This window comes from Arachis ipaensis, chromosome B06 (assembly GCF_000816755.2).
Source record: "Arachis ipaensis cultivar K30076 chromosome B06, Araip1.1, whole genome shotgun sequence".
Taxonomy (NCBI): domain Eukaryota; kingdom Viridiplantae; phylum Streptophyta; class Magnoliopsida; order Fabales; family Fabaceae; genus Arachis; species Arachis ipaensis.
This window is the reverse complement of record NC_029790.2, coordinates 112,306,032-112,326,540: the sequence shown is the minus strand read 5'-3', so window position 1 is coordinate 112,326,540 and position 20,509 is coordinate 112,306,032. Positions and strand designations below refer to the sequence as shown.

The window sequence follows — 20,509 nt, the reverse complement described above, 5'->3', positions numbered from 1 at the left end:
AAAATATTTCATCAAATATATTATAGTTTAAAAAATTTTAGAATATTATATTTTATTATTAATAAAAAAATTTTAATATTGTATTTAAACATATGAAAAAAGGGATAAGAATGTGAGAAAGAAAAAGAAAAAGTATAGGTAGACAACTCAAATAAGCCAACTTTTTAAATAACTCCAATTAATAAATGAGGCCTGCTATTAGGGGTGTGCATGGCTTGGCCCGACCCGAAGACCCGACCTGGCCCGAACACTTTAGGGGCTATTTTGGTGTGATTTCACTGGGTTTAGGGCCGGATAAGGGTCTCAAAAATAGACCCGGTCATTATTTCGGGTCGGGTCCGGGCCATGGCTCGGGTCATCCGAAGTCGGCCCGGTGGCCCAGTCATCATACACAATTAATATTTTGTGTTATTAGTGATGTATGATGGCTATTCTTATGTGGAATTTAAGTATTGTAAACCTTAATATTTTGTGTTATTAGTTATTATAAGACTATAAGTTAATGTTTTATGTTTAAAATGCATAAGATTTTAGACTAATGCATAATATTATGTTATTTATATTGATTTAAATATTTGGTGTTATTAGACAATATTAGTATTGATTATGGTTATGCTTTAATTTTAGAGAAGAGTTGATTCTTGTTATATTTTTCTAAGTGAATTTTACCATGTCAAATAATGGTTGGAGTTTTGAAAATTTGGATATTTTCACATGCTAACTTATAAGAAGGTATCAAAGTAATGTAATGTTAACAGCCCGGTTTTCACCCATTTTTTACCCGGTATAATCGTGGCCCGAAAGTGTATAGGTTTCATTGGGTCTAGGGCCGGGTTCGGGCCTAATAAATAGGCCCGGTATATATTTCGGGCCGGGTCTGGGTCACATCAAACCCGGTTTCACCCCTACCTGCTACACATACAAGCATTTTTGGCTTACAAGCTATACAAGTTGGCCAAAGTCCAAGAAAAAAAATACGCGCATCACTCCTTTAAATTGAGCGTCCAACGCACGCGCCTTACAACACGTTCATTATGCCGCACTCTTCCTCTTCTTCCTCAATCAAAACGCAAACCGTCAAGATTCAAGCGACATTCGAAACAAACTACGATTCTGCGAAGAGTAGAAGAAATTAAGAAGAAAAGATACAAATTTCCATAAAAAATCACCAGAAAAACGAAGAAACATTATTCAAGGTACTGTTTTACTGTTCTTCTAGGTTTTTTTTCTAGATTGTCTCTGCCATGTGCCTCATCCTTAACCAGCAAAACATTAAAAGATTTCAAGAATAAATATACTGTCTCCCCCTGATATTGGGTGTATTTCTTAAATCCTTTGGGTGTATTTCTGTAATCCTTTAGATGTATTTCTGTAATCGTTTGGTTTATTTTTGTAGCCGTTTGGGTGTATTTCTGTAATCCTTTGGGTGTATTTCTATAATCTTTTGGGTGTATTTCTGTAATCGTTTGGGTGTATTTCTGAAGTTCCATTATCTTCAAAACAATTTCAAAGCTTGATTTCAGAAACCATGAAAATCGAAAAAAACAGAGGGAGATCGAAGGAAAAGAGAGAACGCATGAAGGAGATCGAACAAATTTGGCAAGAAATTCGAAAAAGAAAACGAAATCTTTTGAAAAATGGAAGTTATATATTCACGCGTTAATTGATTTGGATTAATTTAAAAGTTTGTTAAAGAGGCCTGTAACATAAGCAGCGCGTTTATGGAGTTTCATTCTCTTCAGACTTGTAAAGCTTGTAAGCGCAAAACACTTGTATGTAGAGATTAATCCTTAATAAATATTAATTTTATTTTTTTAAAATTAAGATTTCATTCATCAATAATTAATCCAAATTTAAAAAATCAAGATTCATAACCGCACCTCCATCATTCTTATGTGACTGAGCCCTCTTCCCTTCCCTCAGACGTGAACCCGAGTACCCCTCCCCCGAAAGCGAAAGGATTCATAACCGCGCCTCTATCATTCCATATTCACTATCCGTGATTTCAATGAAACTATTTAGCCGTCCTCCACCCCCAAACGTGAACCCGAGCACCTCTCTCCCAGACGCAAACCACGACAAAACTCAGACCGCCCGATCATGTATGCCACCTCAACCCGCCTTAAACACCTGCCTTGACGCAACCAGAAGTAGATCCTGACACCATTCATTAAAAGACACATTCACGAGACACATCCAACACGAGATACCTCCATTAGAATACATGACCCACACAAAGACACATTAACAAAACACATCTGCATCAGAAGACAATTCCACAGAAGCTACATCCAACAGACACATCCAAAAAAGACACTTCTGTTAAAAGACATGACCCACACAAGACACATCTAAAAAAGACACCTCCGGTATATTCAGGGGTAGCTTCATGGCGCGACAGGGAGTAGTCCGAGGTGGCGTGCGTGGAGGCAGAGCACGGGAGGCAGAGAGGGGGACGCGAGTTCATTGGAGCTCCAACGGAGACCTGCAATAGTAGTCGCAGAATGGGATGACCTTCCGAGTCTCGTGGTTGCTCGCAGACAGAACGGCGGGTGACGCTGGCTGGGGTTGACGCCGGCAACAATGACCTGCAACAGTAGTGGCGCACTGGGGTGTCCTTCCGAGACATGCGGTTGCTTGCGGATGGCATGGGGGACGGCACTGACTGGGTTGATGCTGGTGAAGAAAACGTGTCTAAAGAAGGAGGGTTAGGAGGAGGTGCCATTGGGTTTGTGGGATGAGCCTCAATTGCAACGATAAAAGTTAGGACTAATTAGGTTTACTATAAGTAATTGAGGTTAATTTGAGTTACTATGGTTAATTGAGGATGTGACTTTTCTGATAAAATGGACTTTGGGGTCCAGCCCAATAGAGTTGGCTGACCCCTTTTGGTTACCTAGCAGAACTCAAAAAGGCAGGAGATTCTGAAAATCGGACCGGACGGGTCAGTCGGATTCATTCAACCGCAAATCAGCAATATTAACGGTCTAGTTAGGTATGTAAAACTGTTGATTAGAAAACCATTGAACTGGCCGGTCGAACCGAACCGGATCCCGGCCGGTTTACACAAAAACCGAAGCTCCGTCGTTTCTTTCTCCCTTTCTCCCTTCCTTTCTTTCATTCAGAAGGAAATCACAGAAACTCAGCCAAAAAACCCTAGCACTGTAAGCCTACACCACCGCCGCAAGGAGTGGCATACTGCCGCCGTCGGTCGCACTCAAATTTTGCCGGCCGTCCGTCTAGTTAGCTTCCCTCGTGCTCCAAATCTTCAACCCCTGTTCGCTGTCACCGATCGCAGCTGCTTCCGCGAGCTCGGCGTCCGTCGTCTCTGTCTGCTCAGCCACGCTTCCGCCGCCGTTTGTTTGTCGTTCACGTTCGCGTCCTCGTTCAGCCGTCGTCTTCGTTTGCGTTCTTCGCCGTTCACGTTTGCTCGGCGTTCACCGTTCGCGTTCCCTCGCCGTTCACCGTTCGAGTTTGCATTCGCGTTTGTCAGGAAGCCACGTTGCTCTGCTTCAAACTCTGCGACCAACCCGCGCGTTCCACCTAGCCGTCGAACTGCTCCCTTTTGTCGCCGTCGTGAGTTTCCTAAACCCGCCACCAGACAATACACTCACACCACCAATACTCTGCTCAAACTCTGCAACTTCTGATTTCTATTACAATAAGTAACTATTTGAATGGGCACTGGTTTGGATTTTTTTCATAGACTGAATTAAAGTATACAATAGTTGTGTTCTCTTCTCTATCACATTGATATTAAGCTTTGAATTCTCTTATTTCGTTCTAATTTTACCGCACTCAACATGTTTGATGAAATGCTTTAATCATATTTCTAGTTGGTTTTATAATTTCTTGCTTTTAGAAACTTAGTAAGTTGATTGCATGTGAAATTAGAATTATTGGATTTTAGTAATTAGGAAATTTTAGCTGCACAAATAGCATTTTTGCAGAAAACATATTAGCATGATGATTTCACTTGCATTAGTGTTCTTCTGGACTGTTATTGTGAACTTGTTAATTTGCTAATTGTTCTTGTGTTGTTGTTCTGTTGTTCTTCTGTGAATTTTAATTATTTCTTTTTGTTTTTGTTGTGATTTTCTGTTCTTGAACTTGTTAAGTTGATAATTTGTTAAATTGTTGGGCTGCTGTTGTTTTAATTTGCTAAATTATTAGGTTGCTGCGATTTAATTTGTTGGATTTTCTATTTAGGTCTTGTTCTTGTTTATTTGCTAAATTATTGTTGTGTATTTATTGTTGTCTTTGAGATTATTGCTGGATATTGGTGATCATTGATTTATTATATGCTTCATGTTTTCATTGTTTTCTTTTTCTGAAGGAACAAAAATTCTATTTTCATTGTTTTGTTGATTGTTTGTTTTGTTTCAGAAATCAATTTTTTGTGATCAATGCTCAAACTCTAAATGCTGTTCTGCTGGTTTTGCTGTGTTTGTTTTGTTTCAGAAATCAATTTTTTGTTATCAATGCTCAAACTCTGAATGTTGTTCTGCTGTTTTTGTTTTGTTTCAAAAATCAATTTTTTGTGATCAATGCTCATACTGTGGATGTTGTTCTGTTTTGTTTTAAGGCTGTGTTTGGAAGAGGTGATTGATTTCTGAGTGTTGTTTTGTTTTTGTTTTTGTTTTAAGGCTGTGTGTTGTGTTCAATTTTCATTTTGTAGGAAATTTTGAGGTATGTAAAAATTAAGAAGGAAGACTATTTTAACGGTATTACTCTGTTGATTCTGGTCTGCTACAAGCTTGAACATAGAATTGAAGAGAGAAACTCTTTATTATTTCATCATTGGCTTATTTTTAGCATTGCATATCATTGTAGTTTGTTTATTCATAGAATTAGTTGTTTATGATCCCCTTTTGAAGTAAAAAAATGTAGTAGAAGAGTGTTTAGAACCAGTTGCTTTATTCATTGAATTTTTATAGAATCAGGTGTTTATTATAAAATGGTTTTTCAGTTGAATCAAGATTGAACTGGTTGAACCAATAAATCAAAAAACCAATAACTAGAACGATTCAATGACCGGTCTGATTTTCAGAACCTTAAGGAGAAGATGTACAAAACACAAAAACTAATAGCATACAGGTGATTTTGATTATAAATATTATTTAGACAAGTTACTCAGCATTTATAAAAACATTTACCAAATACAATAACTGAACACACTGATGACGACTGTAGGAGTTTACCGTCGAAAATTTCCTACAATGTCTGAAAGATCCCGACTCCAATGCATATTGCATAGTTGAAGCCTAAAGCCTAAAACTTAGAACAAATTAAAGAAACCTAACCAAAAAAACTAAAACAAAAAAGCAACTATCCATAATAAGATCCATCATACATTCACATTCACAAATTAAAATCCTCGGCTTTGGACATGGTGGATGGTCTGGAAGGCTTGATTTGACGAGAGGCATTGTAATGAGAACCACCCTGGGACCGAGGCTTGCGCTGTATATCAAAATTGTTCTTCATCGTAAACTCATCAATAGTTCTTTTCTTCAACATTGAGTTCTTGATGGCAGTTTTAAGAAGTAGCATGTTGTTGGTAGTGTGCGATGGTTGTAATGTTCTTACTGATGGTAACAAAGACGGTGTTATTATTTTATGCCGTTGAGGAGGGTTAGTGTTAAGATTAGGAATAGGATTAAGATAAAGATTAAGATTAAGGTTAGGATGAAGATTCCAATGATAATTGTAGTTGTAAGCCAAATGTGCTTTGAATATTTTACATTCTTGAAGATGTGATGGTTGATTCATCAGCACCCATTGTTAAAGAGTTAAAGAGAGGAAATTGGTAGGTTGGTATAATGCTTAATGGAACACAAGAAAAAACGACAACTACCTTTGAATTCATTCTTCTCTTATTCATACCCCTTTGACAACGATGTTATTTAGAATTTATGAGAATGCATGTATATATATATATTGTAAAAGAGATAATTTTTTATCTTTTGATTCAAATTGATTAGACTTTAGATAATAATAAATCTTTGTATCCGATTTTTATGATACTAGTTTTAAGAAGATGATATAATGCTTTTGAGTAGATTTTTAATTTCTAGTTATCTAATCATCACAAAATTGGTTAATTAAAAAAAGATTTTGCTAGTTACATATGTTTTGTTAGTTAACATTATTACAAAGTTTTTAAGTTGATTTTAAAGTCATTTGATGAGATTTAAGATAAGATAAGATCGTCTAATTATATGTTCAAATTATTAATTCTTACTGGTGTTTAAATTTAAGGCTAATAAAAATTACTGAAAGTATCAGCTTAACAATTTTGTATGGCTTGTATGCTTTACAAGTTCATTAAACAATAAGATCAAAATATGCGCTGTTTTAGGTACGTTGATTACACGCGCTATATAACATCGCGCGTATATCTAACTACCAGATTTAAAATATTTCTTTCCCTTTTCGTTTTCGTTATTTTGAGATTTCGTTCTTCTTCTTCTCCCGCGTTTACCCTCATTCTTCTCTTTTTTCTCGTTAATAGTTTAGGTAATGTGTGTGTGTTATATTTCAGATAAACCTGTTTGATGCTGCATCAGCGGCGCATTCAAATTGCAGCCAATATCAAGGACACGTTATGAGTTATCAGTTTAGGGTACCAGCAGCAGGGGATAACTCTTTGGGTGTATAGTTTTATAGAATATGGGTGTAAAAGCACCGTTATTTTGGGTGTATTTTCGTTAATTCACAATTTAGATATAGACACATATATAGATATATATAAAACAAAAGCTGTAAAAATTCTCAGGTTATGGGTTTATATTTGATTTGATGTTTTTCTTCATATTTTAGTACATGTAATTCATACATTTTGAATACAGCGCAGACAGTTTGGGTGTGTATTTTATACAACCTTTGGTGTATTATTAGACTTGCGTTGGGTGTAGCAGTTTATAATTTGTGTTTATATATGCCTTGATTTTTTCCTTCATATTTTACCACTTGTAATACAGCTTTTGAATACATCACAGACAGTTTACCAGCACAGATAGTTTAACTATGGGAAAAAATATACATAGAATAGAAGTTGTTGATAAATGGCAAATATTTACATCATTTGTTAATTTACAAACTACCCAGCAGATGGATTACGCAGTTTCTATATCAGCAGAATTAATCTGACAAAACGGACTTAATAATATAGAGGATGGCTTCGACAGCCTTATAGCACTACTCTCTCTAATTGCCTGATCTCTCTGTGTATTCATCTCACTGAATAGTATCCGGGATGCGTACTCCACTCTATAGTGGTCCAGAATATACAGATGATAAGCAAAGATTGATTTTAGTCTGATGAACTTACACTTTAGTTGGAGCTGGGGGAACCGTGGGTGTGGTCTCTTGAAGTTGTTTGGGGGTTTCAGGAGTGCTGCACAGTTACAAAAAATTAATCACGGCGTAAAAGAAACTAATCAGGAACAATATACACCTAAACTGTTAGCTAATATACACCCAAACTCCAAACAAATATACACTCAATACTATTTCTTACGTTTCTGTAGTCCCTTCAATCTGTACCATAGGGGTTGGTTCAAAATCTATCTCAGTGGTTGTTTGGGATGCCGGCACAAAAACCTGAATCGGGACTCTAAACAAGAAGAAAAATGAAAGGTTAACAACGCCTTTGAAAATAATAAGGTTATAAGGTTGAATATTATTGTAAAACTCACATTGCAAGCGCTTCGGACGGTGTCTGTTCCCTCACAACCATCATATTCGAATCAGACGGACTCAACCTAAAATACACCCAAAGAAATTCAAGAAATACACCCGAACAATTCAAAAAGAAGACAGGCTTTGTTTTTTTGAGAACTTACATACTTGCAGTTTTTGCTTTTTTTTCCTGCCTTTTTTTTCTTGAATAAAATAATAAAGGGTTTTTTTTTCTAAAAAAAAATATATACAGAATTAGAAGTAGAAGGGTAATAGAAGAACAAAAGTAACAGTTATTTGAAAGAGAAATTACATGCTCTGTGACGGCTGGTTTACACTACTCTGTTCTGTGTGTCCTTGAGAGGAAGGAGCATCAGTTCCCAAGTTCACAGCCGGTATTCTAAGACAGATTTGATCCAAGCAACACAACAAAGTTAATATTCTAACTTATTAAACAACATACACCCAACTTGATCCACACAATACACCCAAATGGTTCCTCAAGACACACCCAAATCATGATAACAAGATTTTATTAAATAATAAAGCTTCTTACGTTTCAGACGACACATAGCGACCTTCTGTCGATCGCAGGTCAGGTTGGTTCTCGCTGCGAAACAAGAAACAATTATTAGCATACAAAACACAACAAAATATGAAATAGACAGCCCAGCAAGACATACCCCTCTGCAGCAAATTTATCAACGTTTTGCCCTAGCCATTCATCCAGTTTGTCACTTGATATTTCATATGTCTCACTACATTCATAAAAGAAGATGTTAACAAAAATAATTACGACGATAGACGGTAATATAGCTTACGAGGTACTGTACCCGTCAAAGTATTGGTCTTCTTTAGGAGGTGAATCCTCCACGAGAACTTTTTTCTTTTTTGGTTGTGTTCTGGGTGGAAAAAAAGAGTACCAATCAGAAATAAAAAATTAATTTTATCACAGAATATTATGCAAAGAAGTGCTTACTTTTTTGGTGTTGTTTTTGTTTTTTTCTTCTCCTTCTCCTTCTCTGCAGGTGATGATTCTTCGCTCCTATAAGTTGATAATAGACACTTCAGTTAATACACGAAATCTTTATAATGAAGCCAAAAGAAAGGAGTAATAATTTCAGGACATTACTCATCACTTTGTTCAGATTCAGATTCTGAATCAGAATCTGGCTCCTCTTGCCTCTGCTTTCTTTTTCTGGATTCCATTCTGGAAGGCAAACAGTGATTATTTAGAACATACTAAAAATATACCTAACGTGATCAACAAAATACACCCAACTCGAAAAAGAAATTACACCCAAGTATGGTACTTACTTTTTCCCCTTTTTGATGGGGTGTTTTCTTGCTGAATCCTCTGAGTCTTGTTGAGTCTCAGACTTAGAGGTAGAAGTGTCACTGTCAGTAGCTGTTTCTGTCTCCGAAGACGATGTTGGACTCGCCTTCCTTTTTTTTTGTTTTTTTTATTTCTTGTTTTTTTTCTTTTTTTTCTTTTTTTTTCTTTTTCTTTCATTTTTTCTCTTGCTCTTGTCTCCGCCATCTTCACAATCCCCTGAAACATGAGATATTTTAGCTAGCAGCATTCAAGTAAATAAAATACAAGCAACATATTATGTTTACTTACCAAAGTTTCTTCTCTTTCTGCAGTCATTCTTTCCACCAACTGCTCCTTAGTCCAGTTGGCAATCCAAGGCTTTGGTGGTCTTTCAGCCCTCTTCTTGCCTTTGTTTTCAAAAAGATGGAAGTATATTATCATGAGGGCAAAGAGGCAGCCATCAATTGCCTTCTTCTTCTTCTCCTGGTAGTCTGTGATGCCTTTGATCAAGAACGTCAAAACATGCCCCCCCAGTTTCTCTCCGATATGCCGTCCATCTTAAAAATTGGGGCGAGGTGCACGGGCGATATTTTGTTTATCGTCGTTGGCAAAAGGAACGCCATCTGTATGTAGAGGATGAATATCCTCTTGAACATCAGGCGTTCCTCTTCGCTGCCAACGCCGATTTCCATCATTTCATCGGTAAGACTTTTGAGGGTCTTACCCTGGAATCTTCTATAAATTATTTTGTCATCATCAGAAAGTTGCTTATAAAGTTGCTTATACTCAACTTTCTCAGGAAACAGATTTCCTACAAAAAAGAAAACAACAAAGTATCAAAATCGGTTCAAAAACACCCAAGCATCAACCTTAAATATACCCAAGCATGAACTTAATATACACCTATAATTTTGAGCTAGTTACCTGTTGCATTGATGCCAAGCGCATCACCTATTGTCTTTGGTGTTATTTGGAAAGAACCATATCCTGTCTTCAGTCTGTTCTCCCCAAGTTTGAAGTTGTTTGCCAGTTCCCTTAAGAGTTGGTGATCCACCCTTAGAGGTGGGACGTGCATCAACCCACCAAATCCGAGATCCCTAACAATTGCCTTCTTCTCCTCAGTCATGTTTCTGAACTTATCACTCAGGAGATGTGTGGCACACTTAAGGTCTTTCGTTTGGTTTCTTGCTGCCATTTTGTCTGAAACAAAAAATACACACAAATATAGATATCAGTAAGATACACGCATATATGAGTCAGATACACTCATTGATAACAGTAAGATACACCCATATGTAAGAATCAGATACACCCATTGATAACAGTGAGATAGATATTATTCAGATACATTCATATATATCAGTGAGATATCACTCAAACATGCATCAATATCAAGTCACATTACAAGTTCAAACAGTATACAACCCCCAATCTACGGAATAAAGCCCCAAAAATCAACAACAGTAGCAAGAGAACTTAGAACAAGAATGTAGAACGACGTAGAACTTAGAAGAATGACGTAGAACTTAGAACAGTGTAACAAAGAAGCAAGAATAATAGCACAGTAAACCCTAGAAGAACGACGTAGAAGAAAACTAAAATATACAGTAATCTTAATCAACTTACGTTGAGTGTTCTTGCTTCGTTTTCTCTTCAGATTCTTCACGGAGAGTTTGATGTTGTTTTGATGTAGGTTTCGAACAACGATTTGTATATTTTGAACTTTGATTTTTGCTCGAAAATGGGAGCGTTTCCTTGTTTTCGAAGCGTTTTGAGAAGTGGAAGAAGTGGAGGAAGTGGAAGAGTCTGCCATACGTAACTGTTTGTGTTGAGCGCGTGATTTTGACGCGCCATGTTATGCTTCCTTATGCGCGTGTCTTCGATTTGGGCTGGGCCAACTTGGATGCTTGGATACTTGTATGTGTAGCAGGCCCGTTTTGTATATATGTATGCGGCTGCTTGTTTTATCATCTTTTGATTTGGTCATTTAACAATTTTGAATGATTAAACTGAATTTGAATATCTTTAATAAAATCATATTTTGATTAGATTGGATTGTGTTAACTTTTATATTTAGTATTCGACTTTTGTAAGATTTCTCTCTAGAAGGTACACGTTTTTATATTTTCTGATTACTGAAGGGATTATTTTTCTGGGACGTCGTTTTTTATAAAAAAAATTACAGAACCATTGATACGACACCGTTTTACCCTTTTCTATCTCCCTCTTACAGTATCAGCGAAAGCTTTCTTCTGGTTCTGGGTTCCTAATTGAAAACCCTAACCCTCCTCACCAATTGCGAAGATCGTTCCTGCAAAATGGCAATTGCACGCACTGGAGTCTACGTGGATGACTATTTGGAGTGTAAGAACCTTGTTTGCCCTACCATTTTTTCTCCTAATTTCCTATTCTTATGTGAATTGTAATTTTTGAATTTTGCCGCTGAAATTCTCCATTTCCTATAGATGCTAGCACTTTGCCCGCTGAGCTTCAGAGGCTTCTCAATACTGTGCGAGAACTTGATGAACGATCCCAATGTAAAATCTTTTTTCTCAAAACTTTTATTTGTTTTAATTGTTAGTATGTCATTCTTATGTTTACATGTTTGATTCCATTAATGACGTTTAATATGTTTATATTGCCTTGCTCTTTGTTAAAGTAAAAAATTTCTTTGTTATTTTTATTCACGTTTTGTTTGTCTTTTGATGGAAGCTATGATAAACCAGACTAGGCAGCAAACAAAGGTGTGTATGGGGATCTCATCACATGGCTCTAAGAAGGGTAACCATGTCAGTGGCCATCATTATAATAACAATCATCATGCAAATGAGGAAGACGAGGCTGCGATTGAGAAATTGCGAAAGGAAATCGAGGCCAATCAGGATAATGCATTGAACCTATGTACTGAGAAAGTTTTGTTGGCACGGCAAGCATATGACTTGGTGAGAATTTTTCTGTCTATCTTTATTTCTTTAGAATTTGGAAAGAAGGGTTTAGTGTGAAGCACTTATCAACAAATGTGTGATTTTTCCCTTATCATCGATATTTGAAGGATTATTCCCATTGGATGGAATGCTTGAAAATGATCAATGAAGTTTACTCTTGTCATAACCATTATGCTAGGGCATTAGATAGGTGAACACTTACATACATATATACACATACATAACATATAAGTGAGGAGGATCCATTGATGCCAGAAGTAGAATTCTTAAGTTACTGTCAATCCTCAACCTTCAATTAAATAAAAATGATCTTGATTAACTCACTTATTCTCTTTTGGCTCTCTTACATGACTGTCCGTCTTATGCATTTTTGGTTCCCCTTTCACATATTTTATTTATGAATTTAATTTGGATGCACCATCAGTGTAAAGTAGTTTTACACGTGCATCCAATTACGTAACGCCGCATCAGTAAAAATAACTACCTTTCACATTGACTGCGTGAATAGTCATCTAAGAGAACGGATGTTATTACATGACTGTGTAAAACGTTTTACACTATCAGTGCATCAAAATTAAACTCTTTATTTATTCCCTTTCTTACATAAAAATAACGATTCAACATCCACTTGACTCTTATGTGGATTAATAATGGCACAAGTTTGAATAAAGATTCACAATTCAACCAAGTATTATTATGATACTGAATTACCGAGTATGCTGCTTTTCAGAAACCATATATATATATATATATGACATCAAAAGAAAAGAGAATGAACTCCTTACCAGAATAAGAACAGAACATATCATCTATGTCTAGAATCTAGATGATATTCGAATAGCCACTTAAAGCAAATAAATTTGAAAATTATTGATTCTGTATGATTAACACCTAGTCAACACTAAGAGGTTTCTCACTTCCTGTGAGTCATCATAGAAAACAGGTTTACATGTGCTATTCTGTACTCAAGGGCTACTAAAATCACTTGCACTACACAAAAATCTTGTACCATTATCACATTCAGCAGAGAGAATATATTTTCAGAGTTACTTCTGATTCTCCTTTTTTACAAGAAGCTTCATTTATGAAGAAGGAGCATATTGCTCTGGATGCTCCGTTTCAGCAATATTGCATGATAATGGATTATTCCAACAAAAAATAGCTCTTTTAACTTTAATAATCTGGCTGGTGATGATACCTTTAAGGTTTAAGATTTTCCAAAAGAATTCCTTATGCTTTTCTCGTCTGCTTTTATAAGTAGTCATCTTAGATAACATGCTGGACATTAAAAAGATTTCTATTTTTATTCGCTTCTGTATGTTACTGTACTTATTTTGAATACGCAACATGGCCTTTGGATGATAGCTATAAGCTTATAACACATTAAGCTTTGTGCTGGATGGCATAGTGAAGCTCTGGAAGTTGGAACCATCATGACGTGCATTTTACTTAATTTACAAGATCATGTGGATATCTTTATTTCCTTTTATTCTCTCTCTCTCTCTCTCTCTCTCTCTCTCTCTCTCTCTCTCATGTGAATAAGCAACACCATACAACTACATTTACCAGTTTGAATATTCTGTATTTTCTTCAGATAGATAGTCATGTCAAACGTCTTGATGAGGATTTAAACAACTTTGCCGAAGATCTGAAGCAAGGTAAACTAATATGATTTCCTTTCTGACTTATTTTGAGTGATGCATGGATAATTCATCCAAGGATAGTTACAAATAGTCATGTCTACATGCATGGTTTGTAATAGGACACAGCAATGTCATTTGTTCAGTGTAACCAATCCCACTTTGTAGAATAAGGCTTTGTTGTTATTTTCTGTTATTGATGAGTACAGGCAGTAGGTCTCGCTGCTATATTAATTTCAGTTAAAAATTTCAGTTTATAGTATCAAAAGTAAGACTGCAATGTATGTATTTAAAATGGAAGTAGGTATGCCTTAATTGATGCTACAAAGCACCTTACCTAAAAGTAAGTGATTCATCTAATGTTCGAAACAGTGGCAGTCAATTATGCCAATTATAATTATATTTGTGGTAAGAGAGTTTGGGAGAAAGTACATAGTTTTATGTTTTTGGATCTGTATAAAGTAATATGTAATGCACTAGCGAGAGACACTAAAAACCACGGGAATAATTGTTTTGTAATTCAGGAGACTTTCTAAAAACTGATAAAAATGTGTTACTTTACTTATTTTTTTAACATAATGAAGTTGTGATCTAGCAAATTTTCTTTTTTCCCCCCTTTCACATTTAACTTTATCAGAGGGGAAAATACCACCGGATGAACCAGCAATTCTTCCCCCATTGCCTATAGTCCCTAAACCTGAAAAACGCAAGCCCTTATATGTAACACCACAGTCAAAGAGGCTTGATTACAGGGATAGAGACTGGGATCGGGAGCATGATAGAGACTTTGAGCTAATGCCTCCACCAGGTAGCCATAAGAAGGAGTATGTAACTCCTATGGAGATGGATACACCTATTGATCCAAATGAGCCAACATACTGTGTTTGTCATCAGGTTCTAATTTGTTGTTCCTAATATATCTTGTTATCTGCTCAAGATGTTCTGCTAAGAAACTGAAGCAATTTGGTTCTCTGATTTTTTAGGTGTCTTTTGGTGACATGATTGCTTGTGACAATGAAAATGTAAGTTCATTTTGCTTTGCTCTCTCTTGCTCTATGTTTTGCTTTGCCTCTTTCTTTTTCTTTGGAGAAATCGGGTTTCCCCAAATATCCACATTTAATATAATGGTTCTTGTTGCTGCTTTGTTTTCTATTTAGGAATTTCATGGCTTCTTTTGTAGGCTAGATGAATAGCAACACTATGGCATAATTATTTACGAGATATTATCATATTATTGTCTATAAGTAAACATAAAAATGTGGTACCTCAGCGAAGGAGACGGCTGAGGAAGAGAGGTGAGGGTAGAGGTTGTGACAAAGAGGATAGAGAGGGAGTGTGGTGGAGGTAGAAAGGTGGAGGAAGGGGTGGCAAGGCAGAGGCAGCTAAAGGGAGGAGGTGAAGGGGTCTGAGGTAGGAGGAGGAGGAGCAGGGAGGAATGAGAAGGGTTGAGGAAGAGGCAATATGTTGGTAAAGGTGAGGGACTGAGGGTAGAGGTGGGATTTAAAAATTTTTTAAGGACAAGACTATAACAAAAAGCTGTTTTTTATGTCTCTGTGTCTTAACCTTTTATAAGAACACAAAATACATCTTAACGAATAAGCGGTGGACATTTGCCACTATGTCCATGTTTCCAGTGTACATGGACACTAACCAAACAGTACCGAAAAGATTACTTTTGTTGACTTTTTTTTTTCCCTTCTCCACCGTTTGTTTATTTGTTAATTATCACTCTGAGAATGTTTGCAAATAGTTCAATAGCTATTTCAAAAGAATGATAGTAAAGCTGCTGCCTGTATACATGCTGCATTGGATGATGGATGGATATATGAACATAAAGTAAATTTAAGAAGTCAGCATATAGGAGAGTTCTTAAAATCCTATATGAATATAAACCTCTGATTAGATGTTCAGTCCATGTTTGTAGCTAGAATGTGTAGCTTTTCCCTGAAAGATAAACGATGCAGATTCGCACACGACTGTGAAAGCTCTAACAATAATAATACAAATGTCTGTTTTTCTTGATAGTGCCAAGGAGGAGAATGGTTCCACTATTCATGTGTCGGCTTAACTCAAGAGACAAGGTTCAAGGGTAAATGGTATTGTCCAACTTGCAGATTACTACCACAATGCCAATGATAAAAGTTTGCTCTTATCAAATTGCATTCTTAAATAGTCAATTGATTCTTCAATGAATCTCCACTTCATGAATGCATAATTCTTTTAAGATATGTTGTGATTAATGGGGTTAGTGTTTGTTGCTAATCCCCTTAAACCCATATTAACCCTCTTCCCCCATCCTACTCAGACACGTGGGGTTTGAATTATATTTGTCTTCTAGTATATTGCTTGGCCATTTTATTTTAGGCAGAGTCCAACTTGTCTCTGTCATGCTATGTAGTATTATTGTATTGTATAAAAGTCCTCTAGAACTTGGGATACGTGAGTGATTCTTTCTAGATTTGAATTTTGGGGTATGTGAAATGCTGAAGTATAGTCCTGAATAACTGTTACAAGATATATAAATATGGCGCAAAATTCAATTTTTTGCACATGATGTTTCATTGTTTTGTTAGAAGGACGTCTAACTGGCATATTAATGCCTCCTACCTAACAGTCTTTTTGTTTGCAAGCATGATAGATAGTTGAATAAATTTTAGGTAATCTTTGAATTATGATGCCATGATGGTATGGTACATTTATTTATTCCTTATTCCTTTGTATTTTAATTTTGTGGCGCGTCTTCTAAATCAGCAAGACGAAAGATTCAAAAGCGGGAAAAGACTTTTATACCCTCTCCCCGACTAAACTTCCAAAGTGGTATTTTACAATTTTTACCATTTTAGTCTTTTAGATCTAAAATTTACTATACTGGTATTTAGGATCCAGCTTTGATTACTATATTAGTTACTGGATTCTTTCCAGCGTTGAGTCCTCGAATAGAGTCTTGAGCATGTTTTAAACTTGTTATGCTAAATACATGGCTAAATAATATCGTTTCATTTTGGTGTTTAAACAAGGCAAAAACAAGAAAATGAAGAAGAGTTTATGTAATGTGTAAATTATTTTATCTCTTTATTTTTCAAAATAATTTTGTTTTTGCCTAATTTAAACGGTAAAATAAGCTATGTCCGGCATAACAAGTCAAGCCAACTCAGTACACTATTCAATGATTTAGTGCCGAAGAAGGTTCAGAGACCAAGAGGATATATCCAGAATTAGATCTCAAAAATCAATATAGTAAATTTTGAATTTAAAATACTAAAAATAAAAGCACTATATGAGATTTAGTCCCACTTCCGGCCTCCCCTAAGTTTTCACAGGGTAATGCAATTAAAAATTTAAAATCATCTATTTTATTATATAAAAATCGGATTTCTGCACTTAATAATGGAGCTGACGTGGCATGCTTCTGAGAGTGTTTCCCGATTTATTTCTTTTAACTCATTAAATACAAGTTATTACGATAAACTAACTATATCAACTAATTGATTTGATTAGATATATAATTTATTATAATTTATATCAATTTGTTTTGGTAATATTTCCAAATTATTTATTTTAATATTCTGTTAGTATTTTTTAATTTATTTCTTTTAATTTATTAAATCAAATTTATTTTTTGTACTAATTAATTAATTTGATTAATTTATTAGTCACTAAAATATTAAATTTATGAATAAAATAGGCAATTGAAATATTTTTAACTAATAATTAAATCAAATCAAATCATATATATTGTGCTAAATTCAAATTATGTGAATTAATGACTAAATTAAAATAAGATAATTTTTTACTTATTCAAGTTGAGTGTAATAAATACAAATTAATTTTGTTAGATAATGATAGTTGTCTGGTCTATTATATATAGATGGCCACACAAAATTATAAGAATCGTGATTTTTATTACTCTTGCTATTTCAAGTTTTCAACTATTCTTTTCTTCTTTTTTTTTTTATTTATGTATAATTTCTTTTATATATAAATGTATCCAAAATGAGAAAGTACGGATGAATATTTTATTAATTATTTGTTTGATGAATATATCTCAATTTAGACATTCTACTACTGAGGATAGAAGTTGACATGTAGCAATTCAAAGTGGCCAATGTATTTTTTTATAGTATTAGATAGAAGAATATTTGTTAAAATGAATATACCCATTGTAATGATTTTTTTTTCAATTGTTATATTTTTATGTCAGTCGTGTAAATTCTTTGAAGGTACAAGATAATAAAATAGGTTGACTTTAATATCATTAGAAACTAAATTTAATGGTTCAAATAAGCACCACTAATTATATTAAAAAAATAATTTTGTAATAATAATGTGATTTACGTATTAATTTTTTCGTATAAATTCATTTCAAAATGTAGAAATTAGACTCAATTACGCTAAAATTTTAAAGGTAATATATAATTTGACGACAAAATTAACATTTATTAAGGAAATAAATTTATTTATGGCTATTTTCTAACTATAAATAATAATAAGACTTATGAAAAAATATTAATGTCATCATTTTTATTAATTAAATCATAAAAATACGGAGTTACCATGGATAATATCAAAACTGATATAGAAGTGCAAACATGGTAAAAATAGGCAGGGCGGGGCGGGCCAGCCCACCAGATGGCGGGATTTCCCGTTTGTCACCCCTAATGGGACATGAACATAAGTACCCGCCGCATAAAACCTATTAAATATACGAGAATATAAAATTATTAATTTATCATAATTTATATATATATATAAATCCATTTCTTGAATTTAGTAACCCTAATTTCTACTTTCAATTCAAATTCTTCCTTTTTCTTCCAGACTCATTCTCAGCCTCAATCCTCTCTCTCTAACTCACTTTCTCTGCTTCTCAAGTTTGTCACTACGTCGCTCAGTATCGTTCCAAAAAATTATGTTATGTTATTATGTTGGAATATGTTTTATAACGAATATGTTATAAATTGTGTTGAATTATATTGAATTGATTATTTTATGATTATTATATTATGTCTTTTTGTGTTAATTTTTTCAAAAGTTTTCAAAGAATATTCGTAGATACTCGAGGAGATCTGCGTTCCCTAAGGGGTAATTAAACAGGAACTTGCAATGACAGAGAAGGAACGGAGACATTTTTTTTTAAATAGGAGTGAGGAATGGAAAGGGGGCTTCTCACGCTCTCCTGACTACTCATTACCATATCTAACTAGCAACGAGATCCAATCTGAGCCGATTTAAGAAGGGACACGTGGACTTTATCTGCATTGGCATTTAAGGTAACGAACGTAAGTCGGATTTGAGACCCTAACAATGAATTTTAGTTGATCTTGCTTGCATTGAGGACTTAATAGGCCCAAATATATTTTGGATTAATATTTTGAGTCATTGTTATAGCAAATACTATACTATTTAATATTATAACACTTTCTATATGTAAAAGTTGGAAATTTTTTAATATTACAACACTTAATATTTACAAGACATTTTTTAATTCAAGTTTAAAAAATTAATTATCTCTTTTTTAGTTTTAATATTTTTTTCTAATGTAACGAAAAAGTGAAAATAACAATAATCACTCACATAATTAAAATAGATAATCTTAATATTAACATGACAATATATATATATCAAGAATTATTATATATGATATATAATTTTTTTTCTTTTCTGTAATGACTATTTATATAATTTATTGAATAATTTTTTCATCTTAATATTTAATAAATTTAACATACAAAATATTATTTAACATACAAAATAAGTAACTTAAGTCATTATCTAGGACAATAAGTATAATAGTACAAATATTTATTTATTTATTAGTAGTGAAAAATATATAAATAGTATAATTATATAAATTATATATTGAATAACAAAAGTTGTTATTGGTTTCTCTTCACACTAACTAATACTCAACGATGGTGTTTCGGTACACTATGTTACCAAAAAATATTAATCGATCTAATAACTTTTGTAATGACATAAGTTTATGAATTTTGAAAATTTAGAAATCACTTCATAAAATGTGAAATTTTAACAAGTAATAAGGTTGATCATATTGTTTTGACTTCAAGAATGAATATGATACCAACAAATAAAATTGTTCCAAGTAAATTTCAACAAAGACAAAAGTCCATGAGTATTGCTATTAATGAAAAATTAATCTATTTTAAAGACAAATACAATTTTTTTTGCTACGGATTTCCTAACTCAACAAGTCGATGACTAATCCACCACATATTGATACTCTATTTATTAAGGGTCTGTCGCTAACTAATGGATTGTTATACACACAAGACTTTCATTTAAATTTTAATAAAAAAAATTTTTATAATTTTATGTATTATGGAACATACACTAGTATTACTAAAAAGAGAAAAATCAGACGCTCCCTAACAATTTATGCAAAGTTATTAAATGAATAACTTTGTCATCTCTTATACCCGTGTCAGCAGTCAACAACATCTTTAATTTTGGCATGATTTATACAGCAACAGCAACAACGGATTAATGGGAACTAGAAAGGGGGAAGGTTAATTATTGTTTTGTTATTTTCAATATCCGTTTTTGTTAGGTAACACTTATTTGCAACATCCTTTTAAATCATTCTTCTCTTTCAAAAGATAAAATTTCATAGTATTATTTTTGTTCCAAATATTTGAGAATGAATTTTTTTATGTTATTTCTAATTTTTCTTTGTCATATGAAGTAAAACATTTTTCCAATTTTTTATAATTTATTTTCCTTTTTTCGTTTACCCTTTTTCAAAAAAAATTCATTAGAATTTATCACATATGACATTTACAGTATACACTACCTTGGTAATTTTTTTTCATGAAAATATTTTAAAGATAATATTGATACTTATCACAAATGTTTAAGATAAAAATATATAATAATACAAAATACATATACTATTATTGTGATTTCAT

The 20,509-nt window shown here is 33.9% G+C and overlaps 3 protein-coding genes and 1 long non-coding RNA gene across 4 annotated transcripts in view; 2 read left to right on the top strand and 2 right to left on the bottom strand.

The window, feature by feature from the left end:
- LOC110263812 overlaps nt 2,628-20,509 on the top strand; it is a 17,957-nt gene continuing 75 nt past the window's right edge. Inside the window, exons 1-3 of the mRNA XM_021105626.1 lie at nt 2,628-2,728; nt 2,915-3,573; nt 16,759-16,769. Of these exons, the coding sequence (XP_020961285.1) occupies nt 2,628-2,728; nt 2,915-3,573; nt 16,759-16,769 (771 nt within the window). The remainder of the gene's footprint in view (nt 2,729-2,914; nt 3,574-16,758; nt 16,770-20,509) is intronic.
- On the top strand, nt 4,706-16,137 carry LOC107604953 (PHD finger protein ING2). The gene is made up of 8 exons (XM_016306672.2): nt 4,706-4,724; nt 11,232-11,362; nt 11,464-11,535; nt 11,711-11,940; nt 13,538-13,601; nt 14,221-14,477; nt 14,567-14,605; nt 15,609-16,137. Exons 2-8 carry the CDS (start codon nt 11,317-11,319, stop codon nt 15,717-15,719), a joined length of 819 nt encoding a protein of 272 aa, XP_016162158.1. The 5' UTR covers nt 4,706-4,724; nt 11,232-11,316; the 3' UTR covers nt 15,720-16,137.
- Nucleotides 7,714-9,212, bottom strand: LOC110263481. Its single transcript, XR_002349201.1, has 7 exons — nt 9,001-9,212; nt 8,816-8,893; nt 8,663-8,728; nt 8,517-8,585; nt 8,240-8,441; nt 7,997-8,083; nt 7,714-7,766 (listed from the first exon to the last, which is right to left on the bottom strand). It is a non-coding gene; the product is annotated as an uncharacterized LOC110263481 (long non-coding RNA).
- Nucleotides 9,354-10,962, bottom strand: LOC107604954. The gene is made up of 3 exons (XM_016306674.2): nt 10,625-10,962; nt 9,923-10,198; nt 9,354-9,809 (listed from the first exon to the last, which is right to left on the bottom strand). The coding sequence occupies exons 1-3, from the start codon at nt 10,809-10,811 to the stop codon at nt 9,514-9,516; spliced, it is 759 nt and encodes a 252-aa protein (XP_016162160.1). The 5' UTR covers nt 10,812-10,962; the 3' UTR covers nt 9,354-9,513.

Excerpts from the sequence above, each read along its gene's own strand:
- LOC107604954 (XM_016306674.2), bottom strand. The coding sequence starts at position 10,811 with ATGGCAGACTCTTCCACTTCCTCCACTTCTTCCACTTCTCAAAACGCT. Across the intron at positions 10,199-10,624 it reads ACGAAGCAAGAACACTCAAC|ACAAAATGGCAGCAAGAAAC; the intron begins GTAAGTTGATTA and ends TTTTTGTTTCAG. Across the intron at positions 9,810-9,922 it reads GCTTGGCATCAATGCAACAG|GAAATCTGTTTCCTGAGAAA; the intron begins GTAACTAGCTCA and ends TCTTTTTTGTAG.
- LOC107604953 (XM_016306672.2), top strand. The coding sequence starts at position 11,317 with ATGGCAATTGCACGCACTGGAGTCTACGTGGATGACTATTTGGAGT. Across the intron at positions 11,363-11,463 it reads CGTGGATGACTATTTGGAGT|ATGCTAGCACTTTGCCCGCT; the intron begins GTAAGAACCTTG and ends CATTTCCTATAG. Across the intron at positions 14,606-15,608 it reads TTGCTTGTGACAATGAAAAT|TGCCAAGGAGGAGAATGGTT; the intron begins GTAAGTTCATTT and ends TTTTCTTGATAG.